This window comes from Thunnus thynnus, chromosome 22 (genome assembly GCF_963924715.1).
Source record: "Thunnus thynnus chromosome 22, fThuThy2.1, whole genome shotgun sequence".
NCBI classification, from domain to species: domain Eukaryota; kingdom Metazoa; phylum Chordata; class Actinopteri; order Scombriformes; family Scombridae; genus Thunnus; species Thunnus thynnus.
Window position 1 is genome coordinate 16830789 of NC_089538.1, and position 23772 is coordinate 16854560.

At 39.6% G+C, this 23772-nt stretch overlaps 2 protein-coding genes across 2 annotated transcripts in view; one reads left to right on the forward strand and one right to left on the reverse strand.

Annotated features, from left to right (window-relative positions):
• Positions 1–7738, reverse strand: part of gal3st3 (galactose-3-O-sulfotransferase 3) — a 39561-nt gene extending 31823 nt beyond the window's left edge. The window contains exon 1 of the mRNA XM_067579828.1: positions 7609–7738. The gene's annotated coding sequence lies outside the window, so the exon portion shown is untranslated. The remainder of the gene's footprint in view (positions 1–7608) is intronic.
• Positions 7739–16176: 8438 nt separating this feature from the next.
• Positions 16177–23680, forward strand: ccs (copper chaperone for superoxide dismutase). The gene is made up of 8 exons (XM_067580772.1): positions 16177–16334; positions 16548–16620; positions 18938–19075; positions 19750–19924; positions 21339–21399; positions 21839–21916; positions 22113–22216; positions 23002–23680. The coding sequence occupies exons 1-8, from the start codon at positions 16200–16202 to the stop codon at positions 23159–23161; spliced, it is 924 nt and encodes a 307-aa protein (XP_067436873.1). The 5' UTR covers positions 16177–16199; the 3' UTR covers positions 23162–23680.
• Positions 23681–23772: the final 92 nt, after the last annotated feature.

Consider the following 23772-nt stretch of genomic DNA (forward strand, 5'->3'; position numbering starts at 1 on the left):
TAAGGTTTGTGTTACGTTTGGGCTTAGGCACGTAGTTATGAAAGAAGATGCTGGTTTATTTCGACTCATCTTTATAGTTCTGGTCATCATTTTTAATGGTTATGATAACTGGTAACTGAGATCTAAGAAAAGCCAGATCATCTAAAACACTTTTCAGACATCGAAAATCAATGTTCATTGTTAACTGATTTGACAATTACCTTTTATAATTAGTCCATTCATTGTTTAATCTATAAAATGTCAAAGAGCTGTGAAACATGCACACAGAGTCCCTGGTGCCATCTTCACCTTCAGTGTCTTTTTTTTGTCCGACTAACAGTCTCAAAACTCACAGATACTCAGTTTACAATGATATAAAACAAGGAAAAGCAGCAAATCCTCACATTTGAGAAGTTGCAAATAGGGAGAATGTTTGCAGATTTTGCTTGAAAAATGACAAAAATGATACATTTATCAAAATAGTCAGCAATAAATCTTCCGTCGTCCAACTAAATGATCAATCGACTACTCATTTCAGCTCTAAACACTTTCCTCGCAGGTAAAACCAGAGATTAGTGCCACTGAAATGTCAGTAATGACTCACTGTACAGGAAGAACTGTATGCACACACAACTGTACAAGGCACGTACAGTAGACCAAAGTTGAACCAGGTAGTCAGGGGTAATAATTTTATATTTTGCCTTTGTTTTCTCTTCAAAACAAGTTTTGCTAAGTTGCAGTTTTGTTTCAACCCGTTTGATCATTTGGCTGCTGGTGTGTTTGGTGTATTTACATAACATACAATGTCATTAGTACAGATAGAGCTGATGACCAAAACTACAAAAATTCGACCCGAGTTCGACCCAGAGAGTGTTAGGAGAGAGTGTTGTGAAAGAGGGTCCTCACAAGTATAGAAGCACAAACCTGTGTGTTTGTGTGTCTGTGTCTATGTGTGTGTGTGCGTGTGTTTTTGAGTGTGTACCTGTGTTCCGCTCTCTGGGATCGTGCTGTTCGGACGCAGCCAGGTTCTCTGTAATGGCCTGATAACAGAAACCCTCCGGCCAGAAAACGGATTAATTAATGGGCCAGACTAGAATCCCCAGGGGAAGGCGCCCTCTGCACCACCCAGCACACACACACACACACACACACACCTATACACACAGACACTGGTGTGAACAAATAAAGCACATACATAGGCGAGCAGACCTCCTAAACTCACAATAACATTCACACTTGCACACTTTCTCTAACTGACACCGGCAGGGTTTTGTACGACTCCGGAGGAAACACCTCGAGCGCTTAACACAGGCTTTTACTCACCTGCCTGTGCAGCTCAACACGCTCATTAAGTTCCTCCTATTTATTAGACCAAACATATCGTTTCAGGATGAAAAAAGGTACGAGGCAAACCGAGGAAAAGAAAGGAAACAGAGCAAAAAGTGTGCTTGTCAGTCAGTTGTAGTCCCTCACAGAGTATAACACATAAATACAAGTAATCCAGGTATCTTGAAACAGGTTGCATATAAAAATCTGTTCTTTAGATGGAATAAACATCCATATTAGCAGCGACTTTACCCCGAAATGAATCCTCTGTCAAGAAGTGTAAGAACGGATCCGTCACTATTTATGCCAAATTCATCTAAAGACTACAATGTTCAACAGAGAAACAGCAATGCATTTCTCCGCACCGTTCAGCCCTCCAAGGTGTCTCGTATTAATCTTTCGTCCGAGTGTTGTCTGCTTTCTGCTTGTAGGCTATTGAATAATAAGTAATATGATGCTTTGTAATAAAAAGGGAGCTCAGTCTTCATGTACTTTACAAGCTTTGCTCTTCGAGGAGCCAAAGAGAGATTTGATTAAGTAAGCGAGACGACAATGAAAAAAGGTTCCTTTTTCACGTGTTTCTTTTGGACGGCGTTGGTCGGACCCAGAGCTTTCTGAAGAAGCCCTTCATTGAACCAGGCGCTGAAAGCTGATATACAGTTTGGAGTATCTGGTTTCCGGATTATTTTGTGCGACCGATTCTATAGATAACGTATCGAATGGCTCCGCTGTTACAGACCCCGGAGTTGATAGCCAACACAGTGTGTCCTTACTGACCAGCCTCATTGTTTCCTGTTCGATTGTGTTTTGTTTAATGTGGCTTTCTGTGCGCTATAAACCTTGTCTTCCTCTCCTAAGAGGGGGTTTGTGTTTCCTCAGGGTTCATGGGAACAGCACCGCTTGGAGGGCGACACCGGGACGTAACACCCAACTTCTTCCAATCACACTGATCAACATCAGGATACGGCGACTGTACCTGCTCTTGTTTGATTCCAGAGAGAGAAAAGAAAACTCTAATGGAGGATTAGGGACTAATTTTTACAAAATATCTCATAATAAACAGACATTGAGTGTGTGTGCGCACACAAGTAATTCACTTTAATCCGGTTTAAAGCGATAATCTGATTATATCAACAGTTGTGTAAAAGCTTTAATCTGATTATTCTAATCAGAATGAGTGGTAAAGTTATGAATTGTTTGGCACATTCATGCTCAGTGTTATGATTTGTAGAGCTTTCGATCAGATCTCATGTTCTTCATCAGCAGATAGCCAGTTGACATGGAATTTAAGATGATCAAATTGAAATTGATTTTGCTAAGACTTCTCGTCCATCTTCATCTGCCGATTAAGGATCATGTGATATGGCTGAAAGCTCCAGAACACCCACTAAATGGACCTTGTTCTTTTAGATAGGTCTGCCCGTAGCTGCCAAAATACAGATGAAAGAAGAAAGGAGTTGACAAAAAATGTTAATGCACTCATCTGAGTCGCCTTCGGTTATTAACGCGCACTCACATCAATTAGTTTAACGAGCAGCAGTGACTTTTTTTTTGCCCTCATTTTTGCCTCTCAGGCTCTATTTTATTGTTGGAAGCTGTTCAGGTCACATGAAGCCTGAAAGAAAGACTTAATCGATACTTTTATATACAGTTAATATCTTTTTATAATATAAAAAGAACTGAACATTATTAAAATATGAGGCAATAAAGGACAGTGCTCCTTTTAGTAAAGATACAACATTATTTATCTTTAGGTATCAGGTCTCTATCAGAGAATATAAACATGATTTTCTCTCTTTTTGGACATGCAAGTTAATGGAAATAACGACTTCATCATAATTTGTTGCTTGCTAGATTGACGTAAATGTATTTAAAAACAGGATATTGCATTCATATAATCTTATTTATTTTTTTGTGGCCTTGGATTTTGGGTTAACGCAGTTTGGATTTTACACCATCACATTATTATCTGAAAATCCTGTTAGTGTTTCCTGTTATTAAACTTAATCAGATTATTCACGGTACTGTTTCAGAGTATTGCATGTATGCAAGCGCACCTTTAGGCTTCGCTTTTACTAAAAAAACTTGTCATCACTTCTTCTTCTTAATGAGAAAAATTCAGGGTCAAGCTTTGAATGTTATCTGACTGATGAAGCAGGATGATGGAGCCTGGAACATGAAAGTTTGCCCGAGCATAACAACAACCAATCTGAGATGCTTTCACTATTAATAATAAATAACGCATTTCGTGTTGTGCCGAACAGCAGGGCCATCCAGATACAGGACTTTGCTCCGATAATCTTTTCTGTCCAGACCATTTTAATCCAGGGTCTACTGGAATCTGGCTGCCGGACATCTACGAGTATACAGATGAAAACGGTGGCTCCGAGGGCAGCTCCCTGGAGTCCGGCCCACAACCCGACAACACCCTCGTCCATCTGTCTTCATCTGCCACCAGCAGCCAAAATACAGAACCACGACTACACCACAATTAAAGCACTTTTTAATTTTTGACAAGGGATAAAGAGCTCTCTAGAAAGAGTTTTTCATCATGTCAAAACATTTTAAAGCTTTTTTTTTTTCTCTCTCTTGTTAACATTTGGGGACAAGTCTTGCAACGAATCGCTGATGTCTCTTAATGGGCCAGCTGCAGGCTGACAGGCTCTCTGTGATGGATCGATTTGATCCGATAATATGCAGCAACAAGGGGGATGAGAGGTGATTTTTTTTAACTTTACACATCCTCTCGTTGTATCTAATCTCACCTCTAATCTGAAATATGGTAGCATCCTGTGTGTGTATTTGTATGCACCGGCACGCATTACAATCAATTCGGTCCCAATACACAATGAGGAGAAAATGCACCTATGTACTTATGCATAAAAGTGGTTGAAAGTTGGCTTGTGTTCAATGTTTTTGTTTGTGTGTGTGTGTGTGTGTGTGTGTGTGTGTTAGTTTAATGAGTATGGCTCTGCAAGGAGGCTTGCTCATGGGCAGCATTAACCCAACAGTGGATGAAGTGATGGTGTGTGTGTGTGTGTGTGTACTTGTGTGTGTCTTTTTGCCAGCTAGCCAGGGTCAAACCAAGAGGTTTGTTAACATGGAGGCATTAATCTCACTTGGGCTCACATCCACATGTTGCAAAATAGATGCAAACACACACACACACACACACATATTCCTCTCAGTTCTCTGTGGTGAGCTGAGTTGCCCACAAGTAAATTTTTAATCACAAGCGCTCTAATCACTCAAGCTCATCTTAAACACCAGTCACGACCTCCGCTAATACACATTAGCAAGACCTGCTGATCCTGAGTGCCTCAATTACAAACATCATGAAACAGAAAACTGATACAACTCACTGACAACTATGATTTCCGTTCTTTGTATCATTTCCTCTTTTATTGTTTTGCTGTTTCCAAATCCTCGTGTGAGTGTCATCTGGTCCTTTTTTGCCTCTTGTCATCTCTTATCATCACGAGTTTATCTTTATCATCTGATTCTGACATTATGGGTGAAAATCATCCTGACGTCTCATACAGTACAGGCTAAATGTGCAGTGAAAATGTGCATGTGTGTTACAGCTGCAACTCATTTCCATTAATCTGATGAGATTTTTGATTTAATCGATCATTTATTTACCCCTACAGAACATCAAAAGCAAAAATTACCCAAACTGATGTCCTACAGATGTTTCTACTGGCTCAGACTAATACATTTTACTTGATAAATGAGAAAAAAACTATGATTATCACAATTTTACTCTTAAAAAATGTAATTTTTTATCAGTTGACTAATTCATTGAACAACCGCTGCAGCACTAATATGTGTGATTTATTTATATTAAGACACACAGCAACAACTTGTTGTATTACAGAACTTTAAACTGAGGTTGCTACAACTACAACGATGCATTAAAGCAAGCTAATATTCACACACTTAGGGGTCAGATCATATCGCTCAGAGGCACTTCTGCATCATCCATACTGGCTTCTGAACCAGCAAACCAGTGACATCGAGGCAACATCTGCAAACATCCTGACTCTGACTCGGACGAATGGAGGAATTTATGTTACATGCCAACATTTCTGAGTCTTTTTTGCTCCCGGGGAAGTAGTAAACAGAGTTGTTCTTTTGGCTCGAGGCCTGAAAACTACCATTTTCAGGGACACTGTACAACAAACCATCCAGAGAGCTGTATATCATAGTCTAATTTTGTATAAATAAACTCTGTTTTCCAGAGCAGAAGCCTTTAAAGGACGCCCTCAGTCTGAAAAGACGCTTGTGATGAGGTTTAACACAGCGACGCAGTGAATCTTAGTCAGCACAACACACTTGATCATATTGACTTTTCTTACAGTGGCTTTGTGTACGTGTGTTTTTCTGTGTGTGTGTGAGCATCTATTTACAAGTGTGTGTGTGTGTGTCACTGTTCCAGCCTCCTCCTCTCCCCCGCCACCCCTCCTCGCCTCCATTGTTACTCCCTGCATTGCTATTCTCCAAACAGAGCGCACATTCATCACTCGGTCTTGCGCCTTTTCTTGTGGACATGCCAGAAAAAGAAGGGAACCTTTTCAGGTCTGTGCTTGTAAATGACCTGCCGCAAAAAAAAAGGGTTTATTAAGTCACCTCCCCTCCCTTCTCCTAACCTACTTCCTGAAGACGCAGAGGAGGAGAGACAGACACAAAAAAGAAAGGAGAGAGACAGACAGATAGATAGATAGACAGACAGGAGCAGCAATGGGCTGATAGATGAAGAGAATACAGTAAGGGGCTACAACTAATGATTATTTTCATTACTGATTGATTTTTCTGCCATGTTTCCATTACTTAAGTGACTGTTTAGTCAATAAAATAGTGAAAAATGCCTTTTGCAATTCATCAGAGCTCAATCCAACATCTTGAAATAGCCTGTTTTGGCCAATCAAGACTCCAAAACACAAATATATTTAGTTTCTAGTGATATAAATCTAAGAAAAGCAGAAAATCATTGCATCATTTTTTTTTTTTTTGTTGCTTGAGACTTGAATTATTAATCTATTATACTGAATTGTCTGTCCATGCAGGAAGAAGGATCCCTCCTCTGTTGCTCTTCCTGAGGTTTCTTCATCTTTCCCACCTGTTTAAGGATTTTTTTTTAGGATTTTTTTTTCTTATGCAAATCTACAGTCTAAGGATAGAGGCTGTCATATGGGGCTATATAAATAACTGTTGACCATAATTTTCTGTCATCTCCTAATCAATAAACTGACTAATTATTTCAGCACAATTTTCAGTGCAGATGTGATCAAACCTTTCCTGACTTCCTTTGCTCTTGTTTTGTGGCTTTTCATTGTCAAGATTCATCTGGTTATCTGCTGCAAATCCAAACCCCGGATGATATATTGACAAAATATTTAATTGACCCCAGACAGATGGAGAAACTTCATCCAATAAACATCCGATAGCAAACCAATCAACTAATGGAAATACATCAAATATTATTCAACGCACATGCAACAATTAGCCCATGCATCCGATAAAAGCCCAAGATATAAATAGTTTGTCATTAATTGTTGCCCCCGTCTCCTCGCGACGCATAAAAGGTTCACGCTGATAATCTCGTGCGGTTAATCTTCGCGTGCAGTTTAATTAATTTAGCGGTATAGGTGTTCACACACTCTTAATCTGACTGAACAGGCGAAATCAATCATCCCGACAAGGCTCAAGGAGACGATAAACATCCTCCTCGTTCCTCATCATTCTCCTCAACACACACACACATAAAACACACACACACGATGCTTGTTACAGGACAACAACAACAACAACAACAAAATCTCCTTAAGAGATCTCACACCGCGAAATGTGGGCCAGATCAGATTAGATTTTTTTTTTTGGGGGGTCGTGCTGAAATCACTCCGCGGCGCATCTCCAAATGGCACACATGTCGGTTTTTGTTTTTTCTTTTTCCTGAGGAGAAAGTGCCATCCATCCATCCATCCATCCATCCCATCCATCCACAAATCCGCTTTTTATTAAAACGGTGCGGCAATCGGTGCGTAATTGTCTCCACCACAAGAGCACCGGAGACGAAAAAAAAAGCGGAGCGCCGGCCGGCACGAGAGAAAACAAACAAAACGCTTCTATAAATGCCCTCCTGTGTGCCACACACACACCGGCCCCTGCTATGTCCCTTCTTCTTCTTTTAAAAAACCGCACCACACATGTCTACTACTACACTACTATGCAGATTAAAGGCGCCATGTAGGACAGAGATGCTGTTATTACACAATGGCAACACACACACACACCGTCACCCACCTTTGTCATCTCCAAGCTGTGATGTGATGTGACGGTCGTGGCGTGATTTTCTCCCCTCTGGACGGGGCTCCGTGTCCCGGCCAGCCGGCTGACTCTGCCCGCGCTTTCCACTCCTCCTCCTCCTCCTCCTCTTACTCCTACTCCTTGTCTTTCTACTCCTCTTCTTCTTCTTTATTATTATTATATGTAGGCTATATTTGTATGGAAAGCCGAGGCGAGTTCCTCTCTTTTTTTTCCTCTCGCCTACACTTGGCTCTCCTGCGTTTGTTTGGTCGGTGCTGTTTGGTGGTTGTTCAGGTGTGGCAGTCAGTGAGCCAGCCGCTCTGCTGCTGACTGTCACCGGAGGCTCCTCGCGACTCCTCGTGCAACAAAACGGTGGACGGCTGCCTCTCTCTCTCTCTCCTTCTCCCTCCCTCTCTCTCTCTCTCTCTCCCCCCCTTCTTCCCCTCTCTCTCCTTCTCTCCCCCCCTTCTTCCCCTCTCTCTCTCTCTCTCTCTCTCTCTCTCTCTCTCTCCCTCTCTATCTCCCCCCCCCCCCGCAAGTATAGCCAATAATGTGCGCGAGGTTGTGTGCCTGTGATGCGGAGTTGCGTACTGCTCTGCTGGCGGTTGGCACGCGCGCACGCACGCTCACAGTAAGCACATATGTCCCTCTCTCTCTCTATCACACACACACATACACACACATTTGAGCACATTAACGCGCATGGACAATCTTAACGGACACGACATACTTGTATCAGTGTAACCTGGAAATAGTGAATCTCATGATATTCTCATAATGACTCATAGTGAGTGATGGCTTTAATACTGCTTGTTTTCTTCATTATTACTGCATATAAAAGCATCTGTCATGCCAGTAAGGCAAATTTGCATCACAGCAGGAACTTTATAGCTGACTGACTAAATTCACAGCAGACAGGGGAGGATTTAGTAACACAAGGACCAGGGCAAACCCAGGAATGGGGCCCCTCTCATGTCTTATTCTTTCCAAACATAGCGTTTTATTGGTATTACAGAGGTTAATCAGTGCCATAGATGCAAGCATTTACCTTGTTTTTCCTTTTGTTCCTACTAGTGCAAGCAAATATGAATATATTATTTGGATGTGCACAGATAATGCACCAGGGTTAGAGATTATTTTCATGATTGATTGATCTGTTGATTATTTTTTTTGATAAATCGATTAGTTGTTTGATCTTTTGCACAAGGTTACATCCTCAAATGTCTTGTTTTGTCCCGACCAACAACCCAAAGATATTCAGTTTAGTGTCATATTAGACCAAAGAAACCAGAAAATGTTCACATCTGAGAAGCTGGAGTCAAAAAATTTGGGCTTTCTTTATTTAAAAATGACTCATAACGATTAATTGATTTGCAAAATAGTCAGAGATTTTATTTAGTAGTTGGGAACTAATCGATTAATGGACTGATCTTTGCAGCTCTGCTCTGAACACATACGCGCCTGTTCTGTTTCCACTATTGATTTCCACTCAGGCCATTAAAAGTTTACACATCTTTTAAACAGACTCAGTTTGGCCTTTTTCCTCTTTTTTTAAAGGTGGGGTTCAAATACAAATTATGTTTAAATATTTGATTAATTCAAGCACAAGGTTAAAACATTTTATCGTTTATCACTTATATATCGATATATGTATGAGGAGTATAAATGGCAATGAAAAACTATTAAACTAGGACTAAAACTGTTTTACCTTGTATATAACATTGTATGTTGTTGTCTATTTGTTGTTTCTATATGTATGTCTATTTTTTCACCTACTAACTTGTACATAATAGTGATAAGTTTGTGTTTGATTATCTTTGTCCACATCTACTCCACCACCTTCACTGTAAAGTACGTTCTCAGTGGTTTGTGCACTGGAGGCTCCAGGTTTCCACATCAAGTTGCATACTGGACCATATTGGCTCCAAATTAGTTGCGTTGTCACAAATCATAGGTACGTGTCTTAAACTTTTTTTTCAATGAGCACAGAGTAACTTTCCCCCCTTTATGAATATATCATTATGCACAATGAAGCTCAAACATCCAACAAGAAAAAAAAGAAGAAAAATACATTTTTGAGTGGAGAGGAGATTCAACAATGAAACAGAATAAACAATTTCTTCCGGTGTAAATACAGATACGGATAGTAGCCTCCCTTCTTCCTACACATAAACTGTCCCTGGGCTTGAGCTTCCTGCTGCTGCACCAAGTGGTGGTCCTGGTCTGGGAATACTTGTCAGCTAGCAAAAAACCAAAAAAACCCATTGAAGATGTCACCAGGGTCATCAGTTTGGATTTGAGACTTCAAATTTGTAAGAAAAAACCTGCATAACAACTTGGAGCTTTAAAGGCATAAAGGGTCTAATGAAAAGACACTATTGAGTTGCATTATGGGAATTGTATGATCAAGCTTAACCCAAACTAGGGACTAAAAGTCAAGATATTTGAACTCTTTTTTAGTTTTTTTACCTAAAATCTGTCCCTCAACTTTATGGAAACGTAATACGAAATCGCTGTAGTGTCTCTTTAATGACATCACCCCTGGTTCAAGCCTAATCTGTACATAATGCAGTCCAGTTTCAACATATTAGAGACTCATTTATATTGAGTAGATCAGTTTAACACCTTGAGTGTTCCTATGAGAGTTCATAACTATTCAATAACAAGTTTAAATAGAGTTCAGTGCACTCCGTGGTTGTTTTCTTTTCCTTATTACTATTCTTTTCTAACACAATTCCAGTAGAGACTTATAATGAGTCACTGGTAGCCTATTTACATGATAATTTAATGCTGGTGACCTTATTGTGCTTTCTGGCTTCTATCACTACTTTCTGATGTCACACATAGCGTTTCTGGATGTTTTTCTAACCAGGCTAAAAGATGCTTGCTTGATCATGACAGACTGATTGTTTGAGTGGTGATCTGGACTCAGGGGGTAATGATTTAATGAGGTATTGTGTTTGGTACCCTCGCCGCAGCGTATTGCCTCCTCCATATGGGTCATTATTCTAAGGAGGAACAATAAACTTTGATTAGGCAACGCTGTCCCTTCTTCCTATCGATCCTCTCTGTGATGAACTGTACAGTTTATCCATACTGTAGCTTGTTAAACACCCCGCTGGCGTTATAATTAATCGTATTTAGCTTGTTCGTGGGTCAGCAATAACGCGCATGACGTGTCTTTGCTGAATGGACGATATTTGTTTATGTGGCTGTTTTCAGATTGATTGGATGATTTCTTTTGTTTCCTCTATTGCTTTTTTATGGTCTGTTGTTTCTTTTGATTGGAAATCGCAGGGACAGATGTTCCTAAAAATGAAGAAGTTTTTTCTCCGTCAATGTAACATTTACACAGTTTTTAATGTCAGGGGGAGTTGTAACAGGACGGTCATCTTGTTTTTCTAAAAAAAGATGTTTATCTCAAAAGTAATCCAGTTTAAACAACAGCTCTTAATAAGTCAACTCTTGGCTCCTGCAAGCGACTACAGATGTTATGCTTCACAACATTAACCTTGCCTTTAATTACTTTTATTGACTTCATCCAGACAGGAATCAGGAAAACATGAAAGGAAGTGTAGACGTGACTGCACATCATGAGAGAAATATTTGTTATGGTTATTTTCAATCATGTGTCTTATCCTGAATTATATTTACTCATATGAGTTTATCTACAAGAGGAGTTTCATTATGCTTTGAAGTGTTTTATGAACCTTTTTTTTGCTGGATCTTGATTAGAAAGCGTCTTATGTGCTGCAGAGGAGTCAAAAGCATGTTGTAGACTTGTCTTCCTTATTATTTTTTTTTTTTTTATCCCACAGATTGAAAGGAAGAAACCAGGACAAAGTCACAGACCATGCATTTTTGCAAACATGTCCCCTGCTCTCCGTGCGCTTGCAGAGGCGGGAGGGAGGTTGGGGAGGGTGAGGAAGAGGAGGAGGAAGGGGGGAAGAGGGGGGGTCTCTGCTGCTAGACGCCGTCCCCCGGACACGCTTGGCTTCATCTTCCATTTGAGCTGTCAGTGTGCAATCAGCAGACATGGAGAGCACTCTGCCTGGGCTGTGACATTACTCTGACCTCTGCGGGGTCCCTCACACCGCTAACAGGCCCCACCACTCCTCCTCCTCCTCCTCCTCCTCCTCCTCTTCCTCCTCTCTGGGGGCTGAATAATTCACCGTCAGGAGGTGGTTGTGAACAGACAGGGTCAGTGGTTTGATTCCCTCTGGGATCAGCCAAAACTATAAAACATAACGCACTCTATGTATTTATCACTATTTCTATCACTGACGTTCATTGCTCTCGTTAGGTCCCAGCAAAACACACAGAGTGGGCACCTCAGCATGTCTCTTGGAACATTCAGTTCTGTTTATTTAATGCAGCATGCATAGAAGACATAAATAAATGGATGTTTAACGATTTCCTGCAACCTAACGATGACAAAACATTGTTATTGGCGCTAAAGCCTCTGCTGTGTGAAATACTGTATGTTCCTGTTTGGGTATTCTGTCTCTGGAGTGTACCACACCAGTCAGAAGAGCCACATAAACATAACACGAGCTTCCTTTATTATCTAAAAATATATTCAGAGTAAGTTTCCTCTTGAGCGGGTTAAACTATTTCACCCCCCCCCCCCCTTTCTGGTCTGTGAGACAGTTATGGTTAATTCAAGGAGTTTTAATGGGAAAAAGCAAATTTGTTTATCTGTGAGATCTCTGCATCGGCTCGCAGTTATCTCAGTTTTTCTGGAGACTTTGATGGTATCGCACAATCTTCATCAGCCAGTGAAGTTGTCACGTAAACACTTTTACTTTCCTATCTGTGTTGGCTGAACAACTGAGATTTAAAGTTCACTCTCTCTCTGGGAAACTGTAGTTTACAAGACAAGGTGTTGTGCAGCTACTGGAAATTGACATTTTTCTGATAAAAACATGGAATTTTTGAACTTTTTACGTCAAGAGAATTAACTTTCCATCTCAAGTTTTATCAGTACAAAGCTTTTTTAGCCCACAGAGCACCACATGCTCTAATTCTGTCCGATATGAACCTCTGGAACGGGTCATCTGTCTGGTACACGAAGGGTTAAATCAAACATCGGTGGGGCTGTTTTCTGGTTTTTTGCCAGATTGCACTGCACGCTCCATTGTTAACATTGTTTGAAAAGCGGACGGAAAACATTCATTTTTTCCCTTTGCATTTGATTAGCAGCTTTGTCTTGTCGTGCTTGTGTTTTGCATTTGTATTCGCAATTGGATTTGATTGTTTTAGTTGTTTGTTTGCACCCAATGTGCTGCATGCATTTCAATGCTATGTGCTTCCTCGGTGCTCTGATGACAAAATTTGCCAGCTTTTTTTTTTTTTTTTACCCCCTCCCCCTTGCGTTGGAATAACAGCTGCTTTTTTGAAGGTTTTAATAGGAAAATATAACAGACTCCATGTCGGCGCTGAGGAGGGCGGTGTTAGAGCTTCATTTAGTACAGATAAAACCTCTACTGTTCTACACGAGGCTGTCAACACTTCATGTCAGCACTGACTCACACGCAAATCCTCCCTCTTTACGTGCTCCTTCACTTATTCTCTGTTCCCCCTCCACCGTCATCCCTTCCCTTCTTTCGTCTAATTTCTTCCTTCCTCCGTTTCTACTGTGTGAATCTGATGGTGGACGGTGTTCGTGTAAGTGATTAGGTTTCACGTGCATCTCTGGTTCTGTGGTCTCTCTCTCTCTCTTGTGTGTGTGTGTGAGTGTGTGTGTACTGTATATGTGTGTGTGTGTGTGTGTGTTAATGAAATCCCCCTCCCTTGGGCTCAGGTGTCACTGCAGCTCTCCCTCCCCTCTTTTGAATAGAAAGCTCAGTCCTGAGGATCAACATAAGGGCAAAGGTTTTAGACAGTTTCCCATGTACTGAATAAATTAGCCGCTTCTGTGTGGGTGATGTGTGTGTATATGTGTGTATATGTGTGTGTGTGTGTGTGTGTGAGAAGGGGAAAAAAAAAAAAAGACTGCTCAGCACACACATAAAAGGCAGTGCTTTGGTGTTTCGAGCCTGGCGCACACTGGCTCAGCCCCTTTCAAAGCCTGTGGTCATATTACTGAGCGAGGGGTCAAAGGTCAAAGTCAATGAGCCACCGCATACAGAAGGAGCTGTGTTCTAGCGGAGCCGCCGCTCGGCTTTTCTTCCGTGTTAAACATCGGCCTCTCGGTGTTGTTTTGATGTAATGACAGCCGTGTTTCTGGATCAGCACACACACTGCGGACGAGCGCACGTGCAGAGAGGCGAATGTGTGTCACTCTCTATACTTATCATCCCAAATTTAGTTTGAGGAAGTTTGATTTAGAAGCTTTTCATTTCAGACTTTTTTTTTTTGTGTGTCAGAGCGACCCAGATTTAAAAGCACGGTCATCGCTGGCTATCTCCTGTGGCTTATCTCTGATATCAAAAAGGTGCCTGGAGGTATGACAGGGATGTATGGAGAGCACACACACACATACACACACACACACACACACACACACACACAAACAACCTACTCTGAGCCTCTAAAAACCTGGGAAGCAGTCATCAGCTTAGCAATAGTCTCCCATACTGAAAGCATTTAATCCGCAGATCGACTTTGTAAAAGTAATCTATACACATTATGAAATTGAATCGGAGGCCATCACATACTACGGGAAGCAATCATCATTACCGCCTACATCGTTCATGGTGGTTTAGTTTTATCCATATGCTACAACTTTATGTGTCCAGATAACCCCTCTTCTCCTCCTCCTCCTCCTCCTCCTCCTCCTCCTCCTCCTCCCCCAGTCAAACATTACATGCCAGGCTATTCCTGTATCGTTGCTGTGTGCATGTTTACCTGCAGTGTCACTGGGGTAGGCACTTGTCCTGCACCACATTGCATGATTTAATCCATTTATAAGCCTGTTTTACATTACTGATGATCATTTTATAACTTTTGAATGTGTGTCCCACCCCAAAGGAGGCTCTCAAGGTTTCAATCCATTTCACTATAGTATAAAAATCAGGCCTCAGAGATTTGAAACTTGGGCGGTATGAAGATATGTAAGACATTTTGTCATACCATCCTGTCATACATGATAAATGTATGACAACAATATCTAAAATTTAGTTTAAATGTTGTTTGATTTCTCTATTTGACCACCTTTGAAGCATCATGTAATTCTGATTTTGAATGGAGTTATAGAAATAAAGTTTACATAACTTAAATATCTTGTATTGTGGATAATGTAGCTTATCAAAAGCAGGACTGGCAATTTATGGCAGTAATGCATCAACTTCATTATTTATATCACAATATACATTGATATCATGATATAAAAGTAAATATACCATGATATAAGATTTCCAAACTGCTATATCTGCTCATGTTGTTAAAGTCATGTTATTGTTGTATTGTATGTGCAGATCGATTTGAAAAGTCTGCTTTATGGATAAAAAGCATACAATTACATTTCCTGTCATTAAGGATAGATAAGGATTACTGGCACCCTTATGGGTTGATAAAAGTCTCACTTTCAAACCATTTAGATTATTAATTAGAAATCAATCAGTCATCAGCCTAAAACAAGTCTTTTTCTTCTTAGTTCCTGGAACTCAAATTAATATTTGGACTCAGTTTTCACTGGACAACAAATCAGCACATAAATGTTTTATTAGCATTATTAAGTATCATTAAACCTACTAGCAGTTATGTTAAGTAATTAAACACATTAAGTGCTGTACTTAAGCACAGTTTTAAGGTAACGGTTTCATATTTTGCCACTTAATAGGCCCACTCCACTACACGTCAACAGCTATTGTTACTTTGCAGATTAAGATTCTTCATATAAAACATGTGATCAGCTTATAAAATATAATGAATCACTATAGATTAAAGTGCCAAACACTTCATTAAGGAAATTAAAATTAGTTTCACATTTACCGACTACAATATTAAAATTCTGTTTACACTTAAACACATCATCGACAATAGTTAATTAATATAATATATGATAATATAACACTGACAGAGGTCATTCTGATGCATAATTACAAGTTTTACTTTTGATACTTTGCTGAAAAAATGTCTGTACGTCTACATAAATAAAAGAATTGAATGGAGTACCTTTACTTGTACCAGAGTTGTTGTTGTTTTTTTTTTTAACATTGTTTTATTGCTAGTTAAATGAAAGCTAGACTTAGGCTACTTATATAACTGCTGTTGCTGCTTTTCTGCATATTTCTGCTATTGGTGTTTTAATTCATATAATATAGGCAAGGCAAGTTTATTTGTATAGCACATTTCAACAACAAGGCAATTCAAAGTCCTTTTCATATACATATACAGTATATATAGTATGTTCTTTTCATTTTTTTACACATTTTTCAGCCCACATAGTTATTGTAAAATATACGACTCGCAGCATCTTTATTATATTTGTTTTCCCAAAAATATATTTCCAACTCTGTCTCTGTCCTCTTCATGCTCTCCAGAGGATAAAAATAATTATGTACTATAAATAATAGTTGCAGTGGCGGGAAATCGACACCTGGCGGCGGTAAGGTGCGGTGACGTCATCACTTGACCTCACAAAGATGGCGGCAGCCATGATCGGGTACAGTCGGTTCGCTTCCGTTTCTAGAAAACTGGGAAGTTATTTGTTCAAATCGGTTTTTGTCGCCCAGGCGGCGACGTACGGCGTCAAAATGGACTCTGCGGGGCCAGCTAAGGTCTGACAGTCATGTTTTTTTCTATTTTTGGCTCATTGTTAACTGTGTCATGACTTCATTTTATCCGTAATGATGATGTGAAAACAAAAACCTTCATCAACTGCTGTTGTTGTTTCTGTGTAGTATTTATCTGCGATGTTAGATAACGGTTAAACTTCACATGACCCACATGTTTGTCGTACGGTTGTTTCATGTGTGTTTTCTCCTCCACAGTTGGAGTTTGCGGTGCAGATGACATGTGAGAGCTGTGCGGATAAAGTCAGAGCTGCTTTAGAGGGTAAACCAGGTAAACAAACAAACAACAACAACAAAAAACAGGAAACGGTTAACTATGATTGTGTAAGAAGCAGTTTTTTTTGCTGGTGCTGGTTCTCAGTGTGTTTGTGTCTGTTTACATCCTCATTTGTAACTGATAACTCTGTGTAATGGTCTGTGAAGTAGAAACTGCTCTAATTTCTAGTGTGTGACACAGCAGAGGACCATAACAACAGATAGAGTCAGTCTGCTTCTATCTATTGCTTGTTTGTCACTGACCTTTCTTCATGCATACCAGTGTAGATGTTGCTGACAACACTCCAGCATGTCATATTACTCAAAGACAGGTTTGTTTACACGACACTAGAGCTGCAACGATTATTATAACGATAATCGATTAATCGTTCAGGTCATTTTTCAAGCAGAACGATTGTCAAACATTTGATGGTTCCAGTGTCTCAGTTGTGAAAACTTGCTGCTTTTACTTGTTTTACATTTTCACAATTGAATATTTTTTGGATTTTGGACAGTTAATGGGACAAAAGACGTTTGATGATGTCGCTTTGTCCTCTAGGATACTGATGTAAATATAATCTGCAGATTAATTGATAATACAATTGTCAGTGCGGCCTTACATAGCACAGTTCAAGTAAAGTCAATGTGCTTAACATTGAAATGCACATATCAACAAGTGCCAGGCTCATATGAACATAATATATACAATATTAAACATATTTGTGGGTGCGTAAATTACTTAAAATGTACTTGAAAGTGTACTTAAAAGAGCTACGTAATGTTGTAATGGTTTTTTATTTATTTAAATGCTAAACTGATGTGCTAATTTAAAGCCTAGCGTAGTATTCAATATACAGTGTATATGAAGAATAAAGCTTCCAGTAATAAATGGATGATGATCAGATATTTGTTTGGGTTTAATTTGAGCTGTTATTTAAAGGAAAATCAGCTTTTCAACTCAACACTACGAACTAAAAACTAAGAACTTTATTTTCACTATAATTAGTACCAAATTTCATCATTCTTACCAGGAAACTTTCCAGAAAAACCCACAAGACACACATATAAGTAGTCATAAATGATTAACTCGTATGTTTTTGAATATGGACACAGTTCGTAGTTTGTTCCACAACCTTAGTCGGTCTGTACTGTTGTCAGTAAGCAGGTCAGATAGTTTCCGAGGAGACAAATAATTAAGTGTTTTAAAGGCCTCTAGTATGACGTAGATGCACAGGAACCGACATGTCACATCATGTTGGAGCATGTGCAGGAATCTGCAGGTCTTTGGAAAACCAGAAGTGTTATAAATGATCTAAATTAAAGGCCTCTATAAAGTATTATAATTCATTGTGTACAGTTTGTAGAGGTCTTACATTTCACAGTATAATGACAAGTTTCTTTGTGGTTCTTTTCCACACTTTGACTACAACACGAAGACAATATGCCTCAAGTGTTTTCCTCCATATTTCATCCTTATTTTGTTCTCCTTGTCCTTAAACTGCTCATTTGTAGTTTCAGAACTTTTGCTCGCATCCTCGTAAACGCTGCGAGCTTTGTATTTCCACTTTAAATTGAGTCCCACGCAGTATTGAAAATAAATAATTTATTTACTTATTTATTTGCATGATAAAACAAAGCAAGCAGAAACACAACAACAACGGAGAAGATGCAAATCGTGCAGGTGAGATTTAGAAAACTCTGAGAGGCTTATAGAAGGAATCTCACCTTAATATGCATTATAAACAAATACAGAAGTCATGTAATCCATAACAATAAGCAAACAAGCAGCTATAGGATCAAAAAGCAAATATGAAGCCGGCAGCATAAATCAAGCAAAGACATAAAATAAATGAAATAATGTAATGAGGGTGTGTGTGTGTATACGTACTGAAGCACACTGGTTTTACAGTTTAAATTGAGCTTTGTGAACCCTTCCTCCTAACTTTGTTGCTGCATATATTTGCACATCTGCAACTTAAGATTATTTCCATTGTCAGTATTTTCAATTAACTGAGTAATAGTCAATAAAATGTCAGAAATTAGTGGAAAAATGTCCATCACAAATTTCCCAGAGACCAAGATGACATCTTTAAATTACTTATTTAGTCTGAAACAGTCCAAAACCCCAAAATATTCAGTGATATAAAACAATGAATGTTTGGCCTTTTTGCTTGATTAATGAGAAAACGACTAATTGAGCATCAACATTATTGTGGATTAATTTCTGTCAGTCGACTGTTTCTCTCTGCGCTGTGGTTTCCTGTCGTTTCTCTGTCTCATCGTGCTGCTGTTGATGATGATGATGACATCAGCGGGTGTTGATGTGTTTGCAGGAGTGCAGTCGGTCAGTGTGGACGTCAGTAAAGAGGCGGTGTTGGTGGAATCTGTTCTGACCAGTGCAGAGGTTCAGGCTCTGATAGAAAGCACCGGACGCCGCGCCGTGCTGAAGGGCATCGGAGGATCAGAGAAAGGTGAGAAACCACAAACATGAGCTTCTCTAGTACCAACTAGAATACGTCTGTAGCGCTGAGTATCAACCATAACCTTACTTATTCTTTTAAATTAGATATTAACCGACATAAATTTGCCTATTTTAGACTTATTTAGGGAAAGTTCTTGCACAATATGAAGTATGCTTTCAATGGATGGTTTAATTGTGTGACAAAAGTTTATAGTAACACAGTGAAGTTGCTGTTAATCTGCTGTTAATTAATCTCCCTGCAGAGCAACAATACTTGTTAACGCAGGATTAAATACTGTTCCAGTTTTTTTAAACACTGGTTCTATTCACACAAATCAAAAGGGTGACAAATCACGAGAAGACGGCTCTATATGCATATTTATGGTACATAATATGTGGTGTAGCTGCATTACAGGAGTGTCAAGACATTTAGTTCAGCTAACCTCTCAAACTGCCTCTCTCGCTGTATTTCTGTGTATTTTCATGTTCAGCACAAAGTTTCCCACAGATAACATCAAATGTAAACCGGGAAGTATAATCCGATCACCAGCGGTCACCCGAGACGCATTTGTGATGCATTCTTATTCTATATGTGAACCGCGATCCGTATCAAGGTGTGTTCAGGGTCGCGAGGTTGTAAACATACGAGCCGTTTAGGATCATCTGTGTGTGTTTTTATGACAGACCTGGGTGCGGCGGTGGCCATGCTGTCTGGCGTAGGAAAGATTCAGGGAGTGGTGCGTTTCCTCCAGCTGTCTGCGGAGAGTTGCTTGATCGACGGGACCGTTGACGGGTTGGAGCCTGGACCCCACGGCATCCATGTCCACACCCTGGGAGACCTCACAAAGGACTGCCTCAGGTAGATAAGACCGCCAAAGTATAAGCAATATAAGCATATTACTGACCTCAAACCTCAGAGTTAAGAAGCTTCATACGCAGAGAGGGTTGAAGAAAATGTAAGAATGATGACATTTTTATATTTTACAATGTCTTAGCTTTAAGTTTATTTTGTTTGGGCCATCCTTGATCCTCCAGATGTGGTCCAGTTAACGATATTTCAGCTTAAATGAACTCGGTACAGATACTAAGAGTCCTACATAGATCTGGGAAGTATTTTTCCTCGCTGTAAATTCCCATTTCAAACTTTTCTTTTTAATATATAATTTTTAATATATCATCATATAAACACAAGAGTCTCCTGAATAATTAAACCATATTACAGTTTTATGGTGTGACCATCTGTATGTAGCCTAATTATTTAAAGAAATCTTTTTTTCCTACTGTCAGTTTGGTGTGTTGGATGGCTTTAAGTATGACAATATCCATTAGGAAGCAAGTCAGAGGGAAGAAACTCACAACACTTTGTCATCTCAGTTTGAAACAAAACACCAAACTGTACCCATTTACCCATCATCTGATAGTGAACTGACTTCAACTTATGAATGTATTATTATGTTTCCACAAAGTGTAATCTTTGGTTTTCACTTGGCATCAGCAGTGCAGGTAACTGAATTAAAAGCTCAGTGATATTTCTATTAGATATGCATCTTGGGAGTCGTAGTATATATACAGTACCAGTCAAAAGTTTGGACACATTTTCTCATTCAAGGAAATCAGAAGGTGTGTCTAAACTTTTGACTAGTACTGAATATATAACACATAACATATCAGACTTTTTATGGTATAGAAGGATAAAGTCATTGTCTCTGATGTTTTCAAAGTCCACAAACCATTTATCAAGATGGAGACAGGGAATTTAATCACTGATATTAAGAAATATTTCAAAATAAGGGCTTTAAAACAGAAAATTGAATCATATAACCAAACAATCAATCATTTCTTTTCAGGAAGCAAAGCAAAAGCATCCATGGACCCCCCCCCTCCAAAAAAAAAAAAAAAATTCACATCATAAAACATTATATAAGACATTTTGTGCGACATCATGGTGGCCTGGGGGCTGTGACTCATGCGTACCACGTAAAACCGCAACATCCCAGTTTCCAGTCCAGCTGGGGATACTTTGTTACATGTCATCCCCGCTACTCTGCCTCCACATTTCCAGTCTGTCTCTCGACAACACGTACTATCAATTAAAGGCAAAAACTCTAAAAAAAAAAATAGACTTAAAAGGACAGTATTTTCTAACACAGATGCTCCTCTTCTGTGCTGATGATTCATCCGGGTGTGCTCAAACTGTCAGTCAGAGAGTGAACGAGACTGCAAAGCAACCCCTTTCTTATGTTTAATTAAATTGAATTTCTCCGTCTCTACAGTTGCGGAGAGCACTATAACCCCTTCGGAAGACAACACGGTGGTCCGGAAGACTCTGAAAGGGTACAGTCATATCTTTTTTTTTTTCTGAGAGCTCCATAAACATAACTTACCATACATTACGATCACTCATTTTTATAAGTCCTAAAGTCTACTTGCCAGAACATTTAGGTATATGAGGATCAAGGAGCGAAAATTCTTTATATCATAAATCCTCACAAAGTCACTCCTGAGATTTTCAACACAGGCCAAATATGAGATGTGATTTCCAGCTCGGATTGCCAAATTTGTCCCGCAGGAACTATTTGGAGCAGTTCTGTTCCAGGTGCTAAATTTTCAGTAAAAGTGTGTGAAAAGAGCTGCAACTGTTTCACTGGCTTTCACGCTGTGTGCTCCGTGTGTATTTATTTGATGTTGTTTTTTTTTTTATGGTTCACTGTTATTTATTCGTTGTGTGTCACTGTGGTATTGTCTAATTCTCACATGCAGTATTGTTGCGCAGCATGTAGGTGATCTGGGAAATATCATTGCCGGACCAGATGGCAGAGCCTCATTTAGACTAGAAGACAGTCAGCTAAAGGTAACACACATACACACACTCATACACACACTCATACACACACGCATACACACATACATGGCACTGGTTGTAAGCCAGATAACTACAATATATTGAGCTTAGGAAATATGTGTTTTTTATCGCCTGATTTGTGAAAAAACACCAGACAGCAGGTTGTAATTTCTCCTTATTTAACACCTCGGTGCTCACGCTGCAGGTATGGGATGTGATTGGCCGTTCGCTGGTCGTGGACGCGGAGGAGGACGACCTGGGTCGAGGTGCTCACCCCCTCTCCAAAAAGACCGGAAACTCTGGAGAGAGGTGGGTCAACAGCAGTAGTAGATTAATTGAGGGATACACAGATAGGATACAAGACGAGATTAAAGTGTTCATTGATTCATTCAATATTACAGGAGGTGGACAAAATAACAGAAACACTTGACATCATAATACAGCCGGAACATGAGCGCTAGTTGCTGAGAGGTGGTGGTTTTGGTAATAATATTATATTGTGCACACAGACGTACAGTTGGTGTGTATGTAACATTACAACATGTGTATATATAATGCTGTGTGTTATATTGATTTATGTTGTCTTGATAATGGTTTATTTGAAAAGTCAAAATGAGGGATTTCTGTGAAAAGAATTGTTTTGTTATATTTATCCTTGTCATGCAGGTCTGTGCAATGAACATTATTAGCCATATTATAATAAATCAGTATGTCAAAAGGTATCATTATATTGATTTTAACCACATATGCAGCCCTTGTTTTTGTCAGTAAGGCATTCAATTTAAGTTCCCATAAACAGATTTTGTCACTGTAGTTTGATTAATCGAGCAAATTATTAAAATGTTCAATCTTTCGAGAGACTAAAAAGTGTAATTAAAATGATTTAACGGTCGTGTCAAACATTATGGGTGCTCTTAAAAGGCTGCTATTAAGTAAAATCAATCAGCAAAACATTAGAATGGAGTGCGTTGTACATTTCTTACTCTACTGTCTTCATTTGCATATTGTCCTTAATTTTATCCAGATCTAGACAGAGTATGATGGCGTCCTCGTCGTCGCCGACTCTTTATCATTTTTTTCTGTCTTCTCTGCAGGCTGGCTTGCGGCATCATCGCCCGATCATCAGGCCTTTTCCAAAACCCCAAGCAGATCTGCGCCTGCGACGGGGTCACGCTGTGGGAGGAGAGAGACAGACCGATAGCCGGGAAAGGTCGAAACAAGGCCAAAACGGAGACGCCGCCAGCGCACCTCTGAACAGCCGGATCTGTGACTTTTCGCGTTAACGATCTGCGTCCGGCGGGTTGAACGGAAAGAGCTTCTTGAAGAGAAACGAGAGAGGACTGTTTGTTGACAGCAGTAGAGACAGTTGAGAGAGTCAGAGCTGAAGCGAGGAAGACGAACGCACAGACGAATGTGTTGCCAGACAGCTGGACAGATGACCAAAGAAAGATTTTTTTTTTTTCCTTTTTCAATGATAAAAACAAAAGCTCTTACAGTTACAGTTAGTGTCCGTGGAGGGTTGTAAAAGCACTAAAGCAGATTAAAACAGCCTGGGACTTTATAAATGTCACCTGATTAGCTAGATCTCCGTTAACGCTGCTAAATGTTTGCTTAACCAGTCGACTCTGACACAACTGTCTCATCATGGTTTAAAATGATGCACTTGTAAGATTTGAGATATTAGTTTCGACTGTGCACTGGCTGAGATAAATGCCCTTTAATTTGCCATTAAAATGTCTTAAGATAATTATGCAAACTTCCTAAAAGCACTTACAGTAAAAAACAAACAAACATCACACTGGTAACATCCTGCTGCTCTCACATCACATTAAACATTGTGCATTAGCTCAGCTTATTTGAAAAGA